Here is a 20,320-nt window from a genome sequence, read left to right on the forward strand (position 1 = left end):
CAACTTTCACCACCTGCTTTGCAGGTCGCGCGTACGCATTTGTCACGCATTCTGTGTTGTTTATCTGACTTGTGCGTATCGCATTTCCTCAAAATTACCGATTTTCCGCGCGAAAATCACACATTTCACGTGTAATTCATGTGTAAGCTTGTTGTATTGTAGCACAGACGAGGCGAGAGACGCGTGATGGCGAACGAAACAGTTTCGTAGCGATATCGTCGAGAGAAAAAAATGCAAAATTACCTGTCATTTCACGTGCGTGTCTAAATTATCACCAATTTCATCGGGATATCTCCCAACCCGAGAGTGTAAATTAGGTGAGATTACATCGTTGTTAATCTCGGAAGGGTAAGGCGAGGTATTTGACCCGGAAAAGCCTGGAATCTCTGAGGAATCTCGTAAAACATGTAAGATTTTTGGCCGCCATTTTTCTATACTAACCTTCAGATGAATTTTAGAAAAAACTAATGATAAATTTATTATTTTTACGTTTTGTAAAGAAAATTTATTAAATAATTATTTGTATTATGATATTCTAACGTTTTATGTAATGTTTTAGTGATAATGAGTGATTCAGAAGCAAATAAAATGCTTGAATCCACTCCCAACATTCCCCCAATCAATTTGGGCAAAGTGAAGGCAAAAAATGCTCTCCTACAGACTTCAGGACCATCACCAATCATGCCAATCCATTCCAGTACACTGAATGACTCACTTCTAGCAAGTGTTGACTTGTGGAATCTCAAAATCACGCCGAATGTAACACCGTCCACATCGGCGACAACATCACCCGCTGAATTCTACAAAAACCACCAGGAATCTCTGCAGAAAACGCCACTGAAACACACCGGTTTGAAGCTTGGATCACCCGAGCGCAATGGGATTATCTCAGGTAGAAAACCCACCGTTGCAAAATGCGGCATCACGCCGAAAATTGAGCGTAGTTCGCCGGCCAAGAAGCGTCTTTTTGGCTTACATAACATCAACGGTGGGTCAGCAGGCAGGAGTCCGCTTGCTGCACACACAAAACATGATCCTGTGAATTTCTTCATGAAGAAACGCAATGTACAACTGGTGGTCGAGCAGATATTCGGAGCTTTAAATGATAAAGATTTGTATAACTGTCGAAGGGTGAGTCGCACATGGCGCGAAGCTGTGGATAAATTTCCAGTGTTAAAGCGTTCAGCGATGGAATTCTCAGCGAAGATTAAGGCGATGAAAGAGAATCCCAACAAATTGAATGTTTTACTGAACAAATCCGAGAGGGATAAGAGTTCGACTGTTTTTACCTGTGATAAATTCATTCAAGTAAGTAATTTTACTTTTATATAAGTTTTTAATTGTTATTTACGGATAAATATTGAGTAATTAATATTATTTTGATTATTTTTGTGTAGTTGGGTCAAACTTTGAGTGAAAATCAAAGTTTACGAAAATGTCAGCGGTGTGAGAACCCACAAATTGTCGAATACAACATTGGTCAGTGCCTTACCTGCGGATACATCTGCTGCTTCAAATGCAACTCGTTCTCTCACGATGGCCCGGAAGGTTTCGTCGATAAATGCAACAGCAGCGCCTTGGACCTCTCGAAGCATAAAAAGCGTCGGACGCTTATGGACAGCCCGCCACACTCGCAGTTTTCGTTTCTATCATCATCATCATACAGTAACCAGAGCAATCAAAGCAACGCTGACAATTCTCACCTCTACGCGAATAATAACACATCGAAAGATTCTTGTTATTGGTCCTATGAAGATGTGGCTATGAAATCGTCATTGTGTCACACCCCGGACACTTCTTCGCCTTCGTTACGCATCCACAACGGACAAAGAAGCAACAAGCGACAGTTGGAGCGCGTGCCATTGCAGTTTGATGAGCATAGCATCAAACGTGCAGCGAGGAATTCAAATCTTTACACGCCTGTGGTGCAAATCCGTAAGTCTCCCGGACGGAATGTTCTCGAGGAGTCACCGGAGAAAGATTTCAGTAAATACAAAGGGGCGGGTACTACAGAGAGCAAGAAGCGTCTGCGCCGTCTTTTGAGATAATTGCATGTTAATTGTTAGTTAATTTCTTTTAAATTTTTGATTCTTCCAAGAAGATCATTCCAGTTTTTTGTAATATTTTACTGCTTTGACATCACTTTAACGCGTACGATTGTGTACGGACTCCAGTGCTTGTCGAATGAATGTCGGCTGAATTGTTGTCAGCTGTTAGTGTACTGACTTGTTAGGGCATTTCTTTCATGTATGTACATTTAATGCTGTTAGACAGTGCGTGGCCTTACCACATGCTGCCTTTTATATGATGTGATTCTATTTTCTACAAATTATACTGATTTTCGATATTTGGGAGTTTATTTCATTCATGTATTCCTATAATTATCCTGTTTATACTTGAACTGAGAGAAAACGTGCAGAGTGCAAAACAGTTATGAGAATTTGCTGCAAGACAGCAATGATAATGAACGAACGTAGACTTTCTTAGTGTCATGCGATAGCTAAAGAGTTCCTTATCCATTTGAGTACTTTCCCGACCCTTTAAACCCTTGAAAAGTGGTCTAAAAGAAAGCAGCTGTAGAAATTTGGAAACATGGTGTCTAAAAGTCCTTGTATCTCATGTGTTAATCGAGGAATTAAAGGTTTCTTATCGTCATCTCATAGTTGAAGAGTTTCTCTATTACCCAAGTACCTTTTTATTCCTTTAAACCCTCGACAAGGGCCCTAAAATGCTAATTAAAAGTAGCATTTTTAACAATCTATTAAAACATGTCGCTTAAAACTCGCTGTTTCTCCCGAATTTCTACAGTAATTTATGGTTTCCCGTAGTCAAATGATAGCTAAAGAGTTGCTCTATAACGCACATATCCATTTATCGCTGTAAACCCTCGGAAAATGCCCTAAAATGCCCATTAAATATTGTTAATATTTGCACCAAGTTTCAGTTTTCGTTTGAAAACGCAAGTGTCAAAAATTTTTGGGCTGAACAACAGGGTCGAACTTCAAAAGTTAAAAATTTTTCCCTCGAACAACAGGGTCACACTCAAAAGTTAAAATTTTATCTTTCGAAATCAAAATAAAACTTTGAAAGCTTATAACTTCCAAACTAAAAGGGCTAGGAAAAAACGAATTTCAGATTCTGAATCCTAGTTAAATTCTCGACAAGATACGCTATTAAAAACATGAATTTATGTTTTGCTTAAAACTGAGAAAAGTGCAAAGAGGTACCTCTTTGCACTTTTTCAATTTTTGAGTGAATCCTAACATGATGTTTTTAATAGTCTATCTTGTACAGAACTCTTCAAGGATTAAGAATCTGAAATTCGTTTTTTCCTAGCCCTTTTAGTTTGGAAGTTATAAGCTGTCAAAGTTTTATTTTGATTTCGAGGGAAAAATTTTAACTTTTGAGTGTGACCCTGTTGTTCGAGGTAAAAAATTTTAACTTTTCAAGTTCGGCCCTGTTGTTCAGCCGAAAATCTTTTGGCAGCTGTCATATTCGATCGAAATTTGAAAAGTGGTATCAAATAGCAAGTTTTAACATGTATTTTAGGGTACTTTTGTAGGTTTTAAAGGATCGGGAAAAATGGTATATTATGAATAAACTTCTTGTCTATCGTATAACAGTAATATGACTTAAATTGCTTTATATTTTCCAGAGATATGGGATGTTTTCTTCCTCATGACATAGTAAGTTCAGTAAAAAATGCACATTTTGACCGGGTTTTCGGGCACTTCCTGTAAGTGTAAAGACTTTGGAGATCATGTAAGTTATTTAACAACTCTTTGACTATAATTAGACAATAAAAAACAATAAATTGTCTTTTCTGTAAAGAAGATATAATATAATTTATGTGCAAGGAGTTTCATATTTGGAAGTGGAATGAAAAACGGTTTGCAACGCAATATTTCTTTATTTAACACATTAATAAACACATTGTAACTTATAATTTGCAATAAAACAAGTACAGATATTGTTTAAAGTGCATAAAACTTTAATTTCCTTAACAAACTGAAAATTAAAAGGAAAACAAACCGTACATATGATCTACATCTATATGATCAAATTGGAAAATAACAACATAACCAATAAACATCTAACATATTTTCATTTTAATGTTGTTTTAAATCAACAATTTCGGGCTTTAAATACCAACAAATATCCATGGAGCTTGATTTTGAGGACCTAATATCGCAGAGCATCATCACCAACGATGACGATTCAGATAACGCAAAGAGTGTATCAGTGAAGACCACTCAAAGCAAAGAGTATGACCTAGTTTACAACAAAAACGACTCATCTTTCCATATTAAAGTTAAAAAAGATGGTAAGCCTTCAATTCTACTCAATTTAACCACCAACCAGACCAATTTAAACCCCTTCAAACCAATCATTTACACTACCTGAAAGAAAAAGCACACTAAATTTGTTTTCCAGACACAACAAACCAATAACTAAACTAATTAATCATTGTAGGTTTTATCTGTGATGAATGCGGTGAGATCTATGAAGAAGAACATGAGCTGACCAACCATAAACGCCTGCAGAAGTGCAGGCGAAAATACAAAACCAAAGCTGAGCTCAAAGAAATCCCATTGGAATACAATGTGAATAGGTTTCTCCAGATAGACCTCTCCACCTATCATGAAATCATTGATGACAATGAGGACAACTCACTGGAAAGCGACGACTTCAACGACGAGAACAGCGAGAAACACAAACCGAACGAAAAATTCACATGCACCGAATGCGGACGCGTTTGTGCGAACGCCGTTGGCCTGCGAATGCATACCCGAGTGCACAAACCGAAGCGTGGACGCAAGACGTGATTTCCATCCTTAAATATTAACTTAAACTAATTCATTACATTAATTTCGGGTCTGTATGTGTTGACTTTGCGTATGAATGCAGCAAATTGCAATTTCTCATCTTATTACAATGTTTCGTGTAAATAATTCATCATTACAATTACAATTGGAATTTCATTAGGACATACATTATTTTGCTAATAAACTGATAATTACTTGCTTTATCGAATTTTCTTTTACTTTTTAAGCCATTTTATGATGTTTTACACTTGTTAAATGATAAAAAACGGATTTTTTTTAAGGAAAAATGAAGAAAAACAACACTTTTGGTGATTTTTGTAGTAAAAAGAGTATTCATTCATATTCGGAGCGTATACATAGAGTCACAAGAAGCAATCAATATATTCGTATCTTAAATTTGTTAATCTCTCGTCGAATGTTTCGAATTGTTCGTGTCAGCATCAGTATCAAATCAATTGACACCCATTCATCGTTCAATTTACAATATTGGCAATTCTGAATGAATGAAGACACTAAGGACACTAGTCCTACGTATATCGTCGTGTGTTTCATGTGTCAGCACACACACAATTCGTCTGTCTGGCGAGCGAGACGAACAAAACTGCTTGCGCTAACGGGCGGTATCGTATTTATTTTTGTCTTTAATTTTATTCCTAAACACCCATCATTCAGCCACGCACGCATGCACACACATACACTGCATCCTTAGACGGAAGTACAGACATTATCCTGGTTAGCGCTTCTTGCCTTCTTCGCACACATTAAACACTACGTTCCTCAATAATTGTATCACAGACTGACAATAGCAACTAAAAAATTATGTAACATCGATTCTTCTCGCTTACATGCTACCGCAACGTACGTTGTAGGCTTAAATGCAAAAATCACTTAAGAGATACGTCTAGTTTAGGCTTAACGAATCTAAATATAAATATAGGAATAGCGGTTGCTTGTTTTTCAACGGTGTGTTTGCTGATAATAAGTGAACATAAACACTAGACATCACTAGCCACGCATCGTATGGTTCGAAACTAAACATATTCAACACAACAACTTAACAAATGGCACATAATTTTGACAAAAAAGCATTCTGGTAATTTCATTTGATGAGATAACTCTAATCGCAGCGCTGTACATGACGCATGAGTAAAAATTACTACAAAATTTTAGTTATTTATCAATTACTCGAAAACTATCAACGCTATCGTGAAAAATCTTTCACGCATCAATTAAGAATTAAATTCTGCATAAACTCACGCAAAAATCGTCACAATCGTAAAATTACACAAAAAGTTATGATGAAATCTTAATTTTACAAAAAATATGCAATAACTATTGATAACAGATTGTTATCAATGAATTTTTTACATAATAATATCCAGAATTTAATTCTTAAAGCAACATTGAAGAAATTATTACAATAACTTCATTAGTTTTCGAGTTATTAACAAAAAACTAAAATTCTCGCTGTTTTTCATCATCATGCGTCACGTAAAAGTATCACGACTAAATTACATGATAATTATGATACAATATACACTTAGTTTGTAATTAGTTACTTAGTTATTGTAAATTACGTATATGGGTTCCTTCGTTTAGTATACATTTCGTTTTTTTAGCCCTTAGTGTACTATAACGTTAATTCTTAAAATTTTTCATACTTTGAATGACATTCATCATTCAACAATACTGGTATACAGAGAGAGAGATAGATTATAAATAATTAAGGTGTAAAACAGGTAATACTGAATTTCCTTTCACTGTTCATCTTTTACGTCTTGCTTTTCATCGCGTATACATCGTTTTTTTTTAGGTAAGCGCTTAGAATTTCATCTCTAGTTTTACATAAGTAATTAATTAGTTTTTAATGTTAACGTTGTCGAAAACGTGCTTTATATCTGAGGTATATATTACGTATACATGTTGCTTTTGTTTTGTTTATCTAATCAAAAGGTTAATTTTGATCTTTATGGCATTTTTGTATTTATAATCGTGGCGCATCTATGCGACGCAAGTGTTTCACATTAGTTTTTCGTAATTTATTCAAAAACTAATTGAGATAAATTAATGATTCTTTCAACAATAGAATACGAATTAAATTCTCTATCAAACTCGGTAAAAACTAAACAATTCAGAGTATCACATAAAAAGTTATAAACAATTAAAGTTAATTATGCAGTAAAAATAAGAACAAACACAAATTAGTCTGTAACTTTTGATAAAATACTGATAAGAACAAAATCTTTCGTCAGTTCCATTCAGAATTTAATACAGAATCGATTAGTGAAAGAATCATCATTCTATCTCAATTAGTTTTCGAGTAATTAAGAAATCCCGATTTGAAGTATTATTTTCTCGTCACATACCGCACCACAACTATTCTGGTATACATCTGTGTACGTATCTGTGTCCGTTTCGCAGTATACTTTCTCAAAGCTTTAAAATTAATCAATGAAAACTTATAATACAATGTACAGATCAGCCTTGTTTAGTTATTACAACTGTGTTCATCATCATCATCATCATCATGCCCCCGTTTTCGTTTCAATTGCAATTGTTGCGCGTTGTAAAAACTCACTAGTAACTAACGTTATAAATATAATGGAAAGCCCTTGTCGCGCCGTGTGTGATGCTTATTTATCACCCGGACTGTGATTAAAAGCGCCATCATTGTTGCTATGGCCGTTCTCGATTTGCGCGTGTGCGTCTATCACCAAACCCGGATCATCACCGTCGTCACTATAGGAATCACCTTCGTCATCTGAACTGGACAACAATCCTAAAAATAAATATTTTATATCATAAAACATAAAATAGATTATTTATATTAATACCTCCATCAATTTGTGGTTGAATATTAGCGAAATCCTGCGGCCAAAAGCGTCTGTTATTATTCTGTCCCGAGGTTTTCTTCTTCTTATGCCCAGAAGGGGAATTTTCTCCCGATGGTTCAGTAGCAGGCGCGCTTGCATCCAACATCGGCTGGAGAATCCTCCTACGTGCATTAATAAACCAATTGTTGACTTGCAACAGAGTCAGATTCGTCTGCGCAGCGATGTGTCGCTTCTCATCCTCGGTGGGATACGGATGCTGAAAGTCCGCCCCCAGTAAATTATTCACTGTATATTAAACAAAATCATTTTTACAAGGATTACTTACGACTAGATGTTGAAATAACCACGAACGCATGACGCTGGTAGCTTGTTTGGGCAGCACACCACGTTTCTGCTTCCGATAAGTGGAACGTGACGCAAAATCACTATCGCATTCATCACCGGACCCACCGGGTGTGGTCGTGAGTGCCGGTGATAACGGCCCGGAGGATTCACTCGGCGGAACAGAACAACCCAAATTCGCACCGATTTGACTCAGCGGAGTACTGCCATGTACAACAAGTCCATCGCATGGTAACTGTTGTTGCTGTTGGTGTTGTTGTTGTTGTTGCTGGACGGCGGCGGCAACCGCGGCGGCTGCCTGCTGCGCCTGTATCGCCTGATGCGTGGCCTGTTGCTGCTGCTGGTACGCTTGCAGATTGAACGCGTTCATCTCAGCCTGCTGTTGTTGCGGCGTGGTCGACTAAAAACGCAGAAATAAAATCATAATAAAGCGCGTTGGCGAAAACCAGGAGCAGGAAGAAGGAAGAAAATAAAATCTTTTGTCTTGTGTGTGTGATAATTAACGTACTGCTTGCGGACTGATCGAGTACTGCACGGGACTGTTGCTCTCCGAGCCGGTGTCGGAGTTGCCATGCGATAGAAGATTGTTGTTGCTTTCCATGCCCAGCGGGCCGCCGCCGCCGCCCACGCCGCCCAGACCAACACCGCCGCCGGCGTAGTCCGAACGCAGGAGATTCTCCGACTGCATCTTGCCTTTGAGGCACGTGATGTAACGATTACAAAAGTCCTTGCAGAGTTCCTGCACTTTTTCTAATTCGAGGAGGTGTATTCGAAGCACTTGGATAGCTTTAATCATCTAAAAATAAACATTAATCAATAAATATAAATTTTTTTATAGAAAATAACTTACAAGTCCGTCAATTTCGGGCTCATTCGAGAGGAAAGGTTTGCGATCGCGTTCCTGATGCTGGACGAACGCCTGAATGTCCATGTTGAACGCGTCTGAAGATTGAGGATCACTGGATTGCGTCGCGAGCTCACAACGCTCAAAGAGTAACGCCAACAGAGGAAATAAAGGATGTCTAAGTATAAAATCAAATAATATTAATAATAAATTATTTTCAGAGATATTTTATGATATTACTTGTAGACGGCACGTTTATCAGCCTCGAATTGCGCTTGATCGTTATCGGGGGCAGCGGGTCCCGTCGCAGGATACACGCCGGCGGCGAGCTGCTGCTGGGGCACCGAGGTGTCGCCCCCCGTCGCTACACTCAACATGTCGAGACCGGAAAATATCCACTACGCCGAGTTAACTGCAACAAAAAAAAAAAACGTTTTTTGATTAATTTTTATTAATCCAGACAAGTCCTGCGTTCAAAAAGAAATATGCGTGTTCGGCAAGCCATGCTGGAGAGTTTGAAACACAGCACGCTGAGCCAGCTGTTTTTTATCGCTTCGGCTTTCCGCAGCAGGCTTCAATTTAACTTCGCCGCTGCCTTAGTTTTCATCTTCGGTCCGTCCGAATTGTTTCACCCTCCCCGCCTTGGAGAGGAAACGCATAAAACACACCGGCAGCCACCCCCGGAATGAACTAATTCGCTTCTTTCCGGGCGGTAGTTACACGAATTATACTACTCACGGCGTGGAGATATTGAGGAATCATTTGCATAGGATAATAAATATTCCGCACCTACGATGAATTAAAGTTATATCCGTGAGATGCAAAATGATTAAAAGAAAAAAAGAGGAATAGCAAGCAGTAAGTGTAGATTTAGTCTTTCTATGTGTGTTTGTGTGTGTAGACGGAAAAGAAAATGAAGAAAAGGCGAGCGGGGGCGGCGAAGGCGGCGAGCAGAAGGTCGTTCCGTGCAAGTGTCGCCGTGGGGCCGATTCCCGAGTGCAATTATTGCGCGCGTGTTGGTGTGCAACAACGTCAAACATCCCTATACCAAATGTCGCGCTAAAACCCACCCTAAACACTCTCAACCTCTACACTAACACCCTGTATATAAATACAACCCGAATCTTCTTGTGTGTGTTGAAAGGTAGACTGTTTTTCTATTCCCAATTTTTCGGCGCGGCGCAAAACGAGAGAGGAAGTGGAAAGTGGACGCTGTTTCTGTATGTAAGGCGTCGTGGTGTTGGTAAGAGGACGGAAAGCAGGAAAGCGGGCGCTGAAAGTTTCGCGTATATATAACTTTTCTTCGCCGTGGTGGAAAATAAAAAGTTTTTTCTTTTGCATTTTGCATGTTGGCGCGCGCTGTGCGCGTTCGTTTTAAGTTTGCGTCGTTTCGCCGAACGTGTGTTTTCCGCTTCTTTCCGCTATATTTTGCCAGTGGATAACCGCAACGCACAACAGGAGCAAACAAAATCACGAACAAATGCATGAAATCCGGGGGAAAAAATATTTTTCTAGAGAAAATATGAAAATATGTCAATACGTGAAGAGATATCAGCTTAAAATCATATAGAACACTACTTAAGCTCTTTACTTATCTTCCTGCTTTAGTATGTCTTCTGTAATATGAGCAGGAAGAGGAAAAAAACAGGAAAAGTTGAGTTAATTTAGTATAATTTAACTAATTTTTGCATAAAAACGCAAAATTTCTGGTAGAAACTTGTAAAAAACAACAAAAAACGTATTTTAAGCCACTGACTTAAGTAGGAGAAGAAAAACACTAAAATATCATTAAATTCTGAGTCAAATTTCACTAATTTTGCGGTAATTACAATTAAATCATTTAAAATATTGACTCGTACAACAAAAAATGTTTTCTTTAATTTTGGTTTGGATTTTTGTACATTTCAGGAGCAAAATATCAAAAATTGCGTGTTTAAAACACGTTTTTTAACACTACTAAAATTTATACATTTTCCTAATGTGGTTGCAGTTAAAACCTTCAAAAAACTTCCACCGATTTGATTAAAACAATGATTGGAGTGAGTTCCTGCGCCATCCCGAATGAAATTAGTTAAATTAAATTTTAAGAATTAAAAGCCAGAAGGGAAGAAGCAAGAAAATTGGAAAAACAAGGCGCTGGAATGGTCCAACTAGCAGGACAACCGGCCATTAAACGGAAATCTACCCTTACCCCTACATCCACTTCATCCCTTTTGCCTAACTAAGCAAAAACCTTATGTTATCCCCGAAGTAAAAACACGCTCCACTCCCTGTGCGCGCTCACAAATTCAAATTGTACATTTCTTTACTTTTTACTCTTTCTACTCTTCTACTCCTCCAACAGCAGCATCGCATCACTTGTGTTTTATTCATGCTTATTCATAAATTAATTTAAACTTATGCGCCGCGTTGTTTTATATTCTTACGTTACGTATACTTGGGGGTTGTTTGGTTTCTGATGGCTTTTTACTCGCTGTTCTTCTTCTTCTTCAACAGTCACATTCGTGTTCTTTTTATTGTTATCGCCGCTTATTAAAACAGTAAACACGCAAAGGGGGAATCTTCGCGTGCGCTTAGGGGATGCTAGTGTATAGGGAGGAAAAGAATCATGTCATAAATTCAAGCAACGACCGCAAAGATGACAAAAAGTCGCTTTATGAGACTGCGCGACACTTGTTTATTGCCGCATCTGTTGCGGGATAATAATATTTACCCCCATCAACCCCGTAATATATCTTTCATATATTTTTAAACTTTTTACGTAAAAATAACTAAAATTATTTACTGAATTGTTTTTGGTTTGGTCCTCTCCTTGAGGATTTATATCCGTGTTTAATTTGCGGGGGCGGCAAACATGCGCCTTGTTTGTTGGCGCGCGTGTTTAATCGCCCTCTCGCCATCTTTTGAGGCAGCGTTATTGTTTTATATTATGCTAAAACGGCGCATTCGGGCGAGCAACAACCGGCGAACAAATTAAAATGTCCCGCGCGGCGGCGGCGCGCAGAAAACGCCGAGGTGTTTGCAAACAATTGGAATTATTTGCATTTAGATCATTTCGGAGGTGTTGTACAATGAAATGATAAACATTTACACACGAATTAGAAGAGTTTAAAGAAAAATTACGAGAATTTGGAAGGTTTTTGGGGTTTTGAGGTTATGTGGAAGCTGGGGAAGAGTTTTATGTTGTTTTTTTACAAAAAATTATTGGAAATTGTGTAAAAATCAATGGAATTCGATAAAATTAAGGAAATTTTTAGTTTTCTGCTCTTTCTACGTGTATAACGGAATTTTTTTGGAATTTTTACAAAGTTTTAACTAAAATTGTTGCTTTTAACCTCAAAATTTGAGAAAATTAGACAAAATTTTGATGTTTTTTTACACGTTTTCAGTTAATAATCCTTTTTCCTTTAATTTTTATCATTCAATATAACAATTTTCACCCCTTACAAGCCCTTACCTCACTTTGCTTCCTTAAAAACCTTAAAATTTTATTTTTATCCAAAAATTTAAAAGAAAAGAAAATAATGTTTGTTGTTTATCGGTTGGCATGACAATAGTATCCTGTTTATTCAAATTAGACGCAGTAAACTGTCTCGAGTCGCAGGCATATCGCAGGCGTCACAGCTCATTCATATTTTAATGGCGCGTCGCGGGTGTCGCACGTGGGGGCGGCAGCGCGATATAAAACATGCGGGGCACGCCGCCGCGCCGCCGAGAGGATTTTCATAAACACACACAAACCGCGAAATGATGTGGAATGCGAAATGTAAACCGGTCGTAAACATTTTCATAAATGTCACACGCGCAAAAAATTTAAATTACAATTATTCTACATTTCCAAATTAAAAACCAAAAAAAAATTACTTTAGTCACGAGCGTGACTAAAGTAGAAAATAAACATTTAATCAACTTAGTTCAGGTCTGTGCTTTGTCTTGCCCTAGTATATGTTTAAGGGTGTTATCTTATTATCGCGTTATCCTGCAATCTCATCGATTGGATCCGCGCGCGTCCTTTGGCGTTCATCCCCAAACAAAAATCCACTTAAACTCCGGTGTTTTTTCTTGTTTCGCCTCGTTTCACATATGTGCCTCAGCCTCAGAAAGCCAGATCCCGCTGCTGATCCTGAGCCACCCTTAAAAATTTCAACTTTATTTTTTTCTCCTCTTGGTGAAACTTTCCTGCATGCTCGTGCAGTCGGGTAGATTACGCGCGCCGAGAGGGGTGCACATCCTGTACGCGAGAGGAGCGTACGTCGCCTGAATGGGAATTGCCATCATTTTACGTAACAATATGTACGGCGGGCGCTAGGTGGATGCATACACCCCGCTCATACTTCATATAAATAAGAACAAACACAAGCCGGAATAAATATGGAACGTGGCCGCAAGCAGCGCCCGCAAACAAATCGACGAAAACAAGCGCACGCGCATGGAAATGCGACAATAAATTTATTATTTATTGTCTTCATTCATTGCAAGCACAAATATTACACTAAAACTAAAAACTTTAAATTTGAAGTTTTATTATCGCAGAAAAAATAAAGAAAATCAAATCAAATTCGTTCAAAAAACAAGTTTTCAGGTAGTTTTCAATAAGAAAAGTTTGATTTTTAAGTTGTTCATAAAAGAAACAATCAAATAGTCATTAAATATCCATAAAAACTTAATTTTACTGCCGGTTATGTCGAAGTAAAGTTAATTTTAAGTTTATTTCATGTCTAAACGTGTTATTTGATGTTTTAACAACAATATCAGTCTTAAAATAAGCATTTTAAGCACTAGTGTGAAAAAGTGAACTTTACACATATAAATAACACCTTAAAGGTAAAAAATTACGTATTTCCATGAACTAATACGAACAAAAATGCAAACAAGACGTTATTTGATGTATTTTACGGAAAAATGTTTAAAAATTGAACTTTAAACATCCAAATGTCAATAAAAACCGCAAATAACCTCAATATTTGTCTAGATAACCTCAATATAACCTCCAAACAATAAAAAATGTTAAAAACAAGTTGACACCTCGAAAAAAACACAAAAAACACTTCAAAAAAAACTTATACGCACGTAACTTAAGATATTTTACATAAAAATGCATAAAATTGAACTTTAAACATCCAAATATCAATAAAAATCCTAAAGAATCTGAATATTTACATAAACACCCTAATTTTACCTTCAATTAAGTTAAAATATGACCAATATCTACATTATTAACCAAAATATCACCTTAACAGTGAATTTTTGCACACTACAACAAACAAGCCCCTCAAAAACACACTTTTTAACACTCCCCCTGAAACATTCCACCCCCAAATGCATAAAAATACAACTTCCCACGTCAAAACAACAATAAAACATCAAAAAACTACTAATTTACTCAAATGATCCCAAAAAACCATGTCCACTTTAAAAGTGATAAACTCACACTCGCAGAAAAATAAAGCCAAAGCCCGTGACATAAAACAGTGGCAAGTGTTGAACTGTTGAAGTGTTTTACGGCCGCCGGTGCTTTCGGGCGGCCCGCGCCGCGCGCGAGACAAATGAGGGCAATAAATCGCGTCTTTTTCACGCACTTTTTATTCCGTTGAGGCAGGTTCATCCCGCCAGTGCACGCGTTTGATTAGAATGCACATTCCAACACATGTTTTAACAACAATCATCATAATAATCATTTTGTATGCAGCGAAACAAATTGTTTAGTAAATTTCATCGATTCCACATCAACAAAGCGCGTTTCAAGTTTACATTCGTGTTTAACACTTGTAAAAAGCAGAAATAAACACAATTGGTACCTGGGTGCGTTTTAAAAGTGTAAAAAACGTGCTGGAGAATGAAAAATACGAAAAATGTGTTTGCATTCACACAACTGCTGGGCACAAACCACACAAGCACACTTTGTGCCTGCAGGCACTTAGCAGTCGTGTTCTAATCAGCGTAAATTGATATGCCCTTCAAGTCCCAGCACACGCTCCAGCACAATATATTTGTACAAAAAAATCAAATTTAAAAATAAGATTTTTTCGAAGATAGGCAACTTAATTAACATATTAGTATTATACAACTGAAACAATTAAATTTAAATTAATGTTTTATGTGATAAGTACTCACATTTCCTGTGGAATGCAGTATCCCAGTCGTCCGTTGATAATCCCCTCATGTGATGCCATGTCCCACAGGCACAAAATTCGCGTTTTTTTTCTTCTTCTCTCTGCGATTTGCAGGCGATTTATCACAGCGTCCTTTTGATTTGTCTGACAACTTGTAAACAAAAACGAATCTTACACTCGTGCGACACTCGTTGTTTTCGGTTTAATTTTATTCTTTTAATCTGTGGGATAAGAGATTATTATTATTATTGTATTTAGTTTGTTTTAAATAAATTATTGTAAATGGTGGACATGTGACTTTATCGCGGCGGTATTGTTATGGGTTTTCGACGGTGAGGAATGACTTCGGCGGTCGGTTTTCGTGCCCCGGGACGCGCACAGCACAGCAAACCGAATTTCGGCAAATGTTTACATGTCACTTTTGCCGTAACAAATGACTTTCTGTCTAGACTCCGACGACGTATGTCAATATTCGTCAAAATCAAAATGGCTACGCCTTTCGTCTTCAAGCCACCACCAACTTACACTATTGCTGTCTTCTTCTACTACATTATAAACACTATATCTATGTCGCAGGACGTAGTAGTGGGGTATTAACAGAGAAAACACGCCCAAATCCACTCCGCACTCGCATCCGTTGACTACGGGGATAATAAAGCGGGAAATACGAAAACTATGGTTAAATAACAATCTTAAATTAATATTATTTCAATATTTATGGAGTTTTATAGAGGTTTTTAATGTTTTTAATCGGAAATTTACGTTTTTCTGATGGAAGTTGTCTAAATGTCATGCGCAGACACGGCCTACCACACATGACGACAGCAGCTCGCATTCCTGCGCTGTGCGAGGAAAGCGGAAAACCTGCAGGAGTGTTTTCCACGCGAAGCGCGAGTTGAGTAAACAGCACACTCTCGTATTTTACTTTTATGCGCTTTATGGTATGATCCTGCGACGTTTTTCAATATGTTCAAGTCGATATCTAAGAGTCGCGGCGAGACATTTCGAAAATTTATGATTTTCCGAGACATTTTCATGAAAATTGCGCGCATAAATTCTCAAGAGAAACTATGCAAATTTATTAAATATGCCAAGAAAATACTAAATTCACACATATATTTACTTAGTTTTATATTTATTAACATTTAACATTTATTTTCTATTTTTGCACAATATTTAGGTTAAAATTAGTAAATATGCATATAAAAAAATAAATTACTATAATATTAATAATATATTTAATGATTTGTAAGTTTCTAATAGTTTTTATTAAGTTTTTTTATGATTTTCTAAAATTATTTTTAAATTTTCTCGTTACACTATAGGCAACCAAGTTAACACGCCGGTTTTGTTGTGTGGACGCCATCATGAATTCAACACATTTCAACCAATCCGGGCTTAACCGCACAAAAAGTGAATTTTTACTGTTTTTACACTGTTTCCAAAGCAATAAACAATAGTACATCAACAATAATCAACAAATAGATCACATACACTATAGCTAGTAAGTTATTTATAAAGTTTTAGTGTATATTTCAAGTTTTAAAAAGTAAAAAATGGACATGGTTGGCTCTCCCGGCGAGAGCGTCGCTTCGCCATCAATGCGCAAGCATAAAAGACACAAACGCGACCGCTACGAAGACGACAGCCACGATGGATCCTCACTAGAAAAACCAGGAGGTCTTAAACTCATCCTGAAAGTCGGCGGACAGAACACACCCGAACACAACCCAGGTAAAATTACTTTCTTCATAAAAAAATACATAAAACTAATCTGTTTTATTTTCTTCCAAAAAACAAAAGAATTTCAATACACCGGACAATTCGCCGCTGAACAATCCGAACTCCTGCGCTCGCATCACAAGAAAAGCAAGAAAAAGAAGAAGAAAAAGGACCGCTCGAAGGATAAAGAACGCAAACACAAGCATCACCATAAGGACAAGAAGCGAAAACGCGAAGATGTTTCCATGTCGGAAAACGACGCCACACTCACCGGATTCACGCTCACATCATCCACATCGAGTTTATCCGGTGTGCCAACACTGCAAGCAGTTGTCCCACCCACATTATCACTTCCAATTGATATTGAAGATATCAAAGAAGATGAGAATAGTTTGTCATCGCCGAAACCTGACATGGCGCAGCTTGGCAGCCCGTATCGGGAGCCAAGAACATGCGTTATTAAGAAGATACAGGAGAGGAATACTGTGCAGAGGATGTTGGAGCACTTTTTGAAGGCGATTGAGAAGAAGGATCCACAGCAGTTCTTTGCTTGGCCTGTCACGGATAATATCGCGCCTGGGTACAGTACTATTATTAGTAATCCGATGGATTGCAGTACAATGAGGCAGAAAATTGATGATAATGAGTATAGGGACTTGCCAGTAAGTGATTTTATCAGAGTGTTTTCATTTATAGAAAGAAAAACAGTTAAAAAACAGTTTTTTTGCTTGTTTTTCTATTAAAAAATGCAATTGTTTTGAAAGTTTTATGCGTAAAAGATGAGGAAGTAATTTCTGTTTGATACAATATGTATATCAATGCTGTAGGTTTAATATTTTCATAGATATTTTAGTTTTTATTGAATATAGGTATTGAGAATAGGTATGGAATGAGGTTTGTTAAAAAATGCGTTCATTGTGTCGGTAGCAAGTGAATTAATTTCCAGTGAAGTAATGACTGGCGATCGGAGCGGTTTGTTGCCGGATTTATAACCCTAGCGCGTTTTATCACTCGGCAACCTATGAACTTGTTTGTTGTAATTAAGTTAATCGATGCATGGCGCACGGATTGTTTACCAACAAGTAAATATTGGCGAAAATGTTCAAGTGTGCAGAGAATTACGGTCTTATAGTATCAATGAGTATCAAAAAGCAGTAAAATTACTTAAATTTATGGTTTTATGTCTTAATAACCGAGAAATAAGGTGATATTCATAATATTTTAGTTTTTTTAGTTGAATTATGGTTGTATTTTGTACTTTTGACTTTCTACGCGCTGTTTGAAGATGGCTAGTCTAGTTTTTCGCACTCACACTTTGCACTCACCTATTCAGAATAGATAAAACATGAATTTTGCAAATTTCAGAATCTAAAAGTTAAATTTCTCATGTTTTACGCTGATATTTCAACAAATACTCAATCATTATTGATTAATCTAACAAAAATCAACTAAAACTCATGATTTTTTGCATTATTGCAGCCAAAACAATGAAATTCTCTGTAAAAACATTGCAACTCTGTTCAATTCCAAGTATGCACTGCACAAAAGTTTTCAATTACTTATATTTTGCTTGTGCAATCAAAAAAGTGTAAATGTGCACTCAGATTACTTGAGTTATTACAATTTAACTTTATTTTGCAAACAAAAACAGATAAATTCAATCATTTCACAGGGATTAGACAATATTTTAGGTGAAAAACTTTGAAAATTGGTGTAAACAAACCAAAAAAGGGTAAAACTAGACTTTGAAGGCTTAAAATAGGTAGTATGAAGGGAAAAAGAACAAAAAACTAAAATATTAATGCATAACAACTTATTTTTGTCGTTATTAAGTCAAAAACCCACAAAATTAAGCAACAATTCACATTTTAATCAACAATTGATAAACTTAATTCTGAATTTGGTTCAAAATGCCTTAAACCATGATTCATGCTTCCTATTTTTAATAAAACAGGAATATCTATGAAAATATTAAACACAAAGCACTTGTATACATATTTTATCAAAGAAAAATGAATTCCCCATGGTTTACAATCAATAATTCTTAAACAATAGCAATAATTAATGAACACAAACCAAAAAACACTTTTCTTATATATTTTAATACATAATTCATTCAAAAATCATCTAATTTCTAATATTTCCAAAGGAATTCATGGAGGATTTCAAACTAATGTGCAACAACGCAATGAAATACAACCACGCCGACACAGTCTACTACAAAGCAAGCAAAAAACTCCTCCACGCCGGCCTAAAACTCGCCCAAGTCGACAAATGCGCCTGGATACTCTCCCTCATGCCAGAACTAACAAAGCACGAGCTGGGCTTCGAAGTCCCCGCCGAAATCCGCGCCGAATACAAAATCGACACCACGCACCTCTCACCACTCGCCAAGCGCAAAATGCCCGCGACGAAATTCGAAGCCATCCCTGACGATCTCGAACCGGATGAAGTCTTGGCACGCGCACAGAAAGCCGCACGTGAAGCCAAAGCAAAACTCCAGTCAACACGCCGCGGCGGGCCTAATATGGGCTTCCTGCGCCAGAGGAAAGACGGCACGACACATTTGAACATCCTGGTTGGCGGCGACGGTGTCATCCCAGGCACAAAGAAACGCCCGGTATTATTAGGACAACTTACAGGTAAACTCACCGAAGGCACCGGAGCTATTCAAGGATTCCGTGAGGATCGTAGGAATATCGCCAAGCCGGTTAAACCGTTGTACTACGGAGCGTTTGGTAGCTATGCTCCGAGTTATGATTCAGCTTTCGCGAATCTAAGCAAAGAGGAAAGCGAATTGGTTTATCAAACGTACGGATCTGATGCTGCCGTGCAATACGCAGAGAGTATTCTTGACTTTGCACGTGATTGCGACTACAGCGTTTATATGGTTGATAGTTTATTGGATCTCATGACGGGTGGGGAACATTCGAAAACGAAAAAATCTCTCGAAGAGAAAAAATCACTACGAGAAGAAGAGGAGGCTGTGAAAACAGTTATAGAATCATCGTTGGATACGGTTAAGATAGACGTGGATGAATTGAAATCTCTTGCAGATATTGGTATTGATGTGGAATTTTTGGATAATATGACAGATGTGGTTAAGTCTGGTGAGGAGCATGTTGAGTTGCAGGATAAATTGAATACAATGTCAGGGCTGTTGGATAAGTTGCATAAGATACAGCATCAGAGGTTGAGTCAGAATGTGCCGGCGCATTTGAGTAATCTGCCGGGGCCTAGTGATGAAGAGGTGACACTGGCGAATACTATTACGACGAATTTGACGGATATAGCGAAGAGGTTGAATCCTGGGGAGGTTGTTCCGGTTGCTGGTGTTAGGAAAGCTTTGGGGGTTGTTGGGCCTGAGCCGGAGACTGCGGGTGGTACGCATGAAGTTGATTTGGAGACGGAGTTGAGGCAGTATTTGGAGAATGAGAATAATTTGGTGAATTCACCGTTGAGGGTGGTTGATAAAACAATCGAGGAGATTCTCATGGAGTAAGTTTTGATGTTTTAGAATGTTTTAAAATGGAGGACAAGTGTGGGTTGCCTATATTATACTTAATGCCATATTTTAGAATTTGAGCGAATTTTTACCTTTTTATTCAAGTAATACATAAAAATATGACTTGCAAGTGC

General features: G+C 37.5%; 4 protein-coding genes across 4 annotated transcripts; 3 read left to right on the forward strand and 1 right to left on the reverse strand.

The window, feature by feature from the left end:
* Positions 1-16: 16 nt before the first annotated feature.
* On the forward strand, positions 17-2,347 carry LOC135802744 (uncharacterized). The gene is made up of 3 exons (XM_065316372.1): positions 17-407; positions 560-1,308; positions 1,398-2,347. Exons 2-3 carry the CDS (start codon positions 565-567, stop codon positions 2,046-2,048), a joined length of 1,395 nt encoding a protein of 464 aa, XP_065172444.1. The 5' UTR covers positions 17-407; positions 560-564; the 3' UTR covers positions 2,049-2,347.
* A 1,688-nt stretch (positions 2,348-4,035) lies between these two features.
* On the forward strand, positions 4,036-5,029 carry LOC135799758 (zinc finger protein 721-like). Its single transcript, XM_065312968.1, has 2 exons — positions 4,036-4,324; positions 4,474-5,029. The coding sequence occupies exons 1-2, from the start codon at positions 4,162-4,164 to the stop codon at positions 4,824-4,826; spliced, it is 516 nt and encodes a 171-aa protein (XP_065169040.1). The 5' UTR covers positions 4,036-4,161; the 3' UTR covers positions 4,827-5,029.
* A 109-nt stretch (positions 5,030-5,138) lies between these two features.
* Positions 5,139-15,453, reverse strand: LOC135799535 (homeobox protein Meis3-like). The gene is made up of 7 exons (XM_065312668.1): positions 14,961-15,453; positions 9,087-9,258; positions 8,853-9,024; positions 8,511-8,798; positions 7,986-8,402; positions 7,661-7,916; positions 5,139-7,605 (listed from the first exon to the last, which is right to left on the reverse strand). The coding sequence occupies exons 2-7, from the start codon at positions 9,221-9,223 to the stop codon at positions 7,460-7,462; spliced, it is 1,416 nt and encodes a 471-aa protein (XP_065168740.1). The 5' UTR covers positions 9,224-9,258; positions 14,961-15,453; the 3' UTR covers positions 5,139-7,459.
* Positions 15,454-16,319: 866 nt separating this feature from the next.
* Brd7-9 (Bromodomain containing 7/9) lies at positions 16,320-20,316 on the forward strand. Its single transcript, XM_065312635.1, has 4 exons — positions 16,320-16,440; positions 16,500-16,693; positions 16,763-17,343; positions 18,831-20,316. The coding sequence occupies exons 2-4, from the start codon at positions 16,516-16,518 to the stop codon at positions 20,181-20,183; spliced, it is 2,112 nt and encodes a 703-aa protein (XP_065168707.1). The 5' UTR covers positions 16,320-16,440; positions 16,500-16,515; the 3' UTR covers positions 20,184-20,316.
* The last annotated feature ends 4 nt before the right edge of the window (positions 20,317-20,320 follow it).

This window comes from Atheta coriaria, unplaced genomic scaffold (assembly GCF_025399875.1).
Source record: "Atheta coriaria isolate IRGN ID8LTWV9N9 unplaced genomic scaffold, Caltech_Dcor_3.1 hic_scaffold_2_pilon, whole genome shotgun sequence".
NCBI classification, from domain to species: domain Eukaryota; kingdom Metazoa; phylum Arthropoda; class Insecta; order Coleoptera; family Staphylinidae; genus Dalotia; species Dalotia coriaria.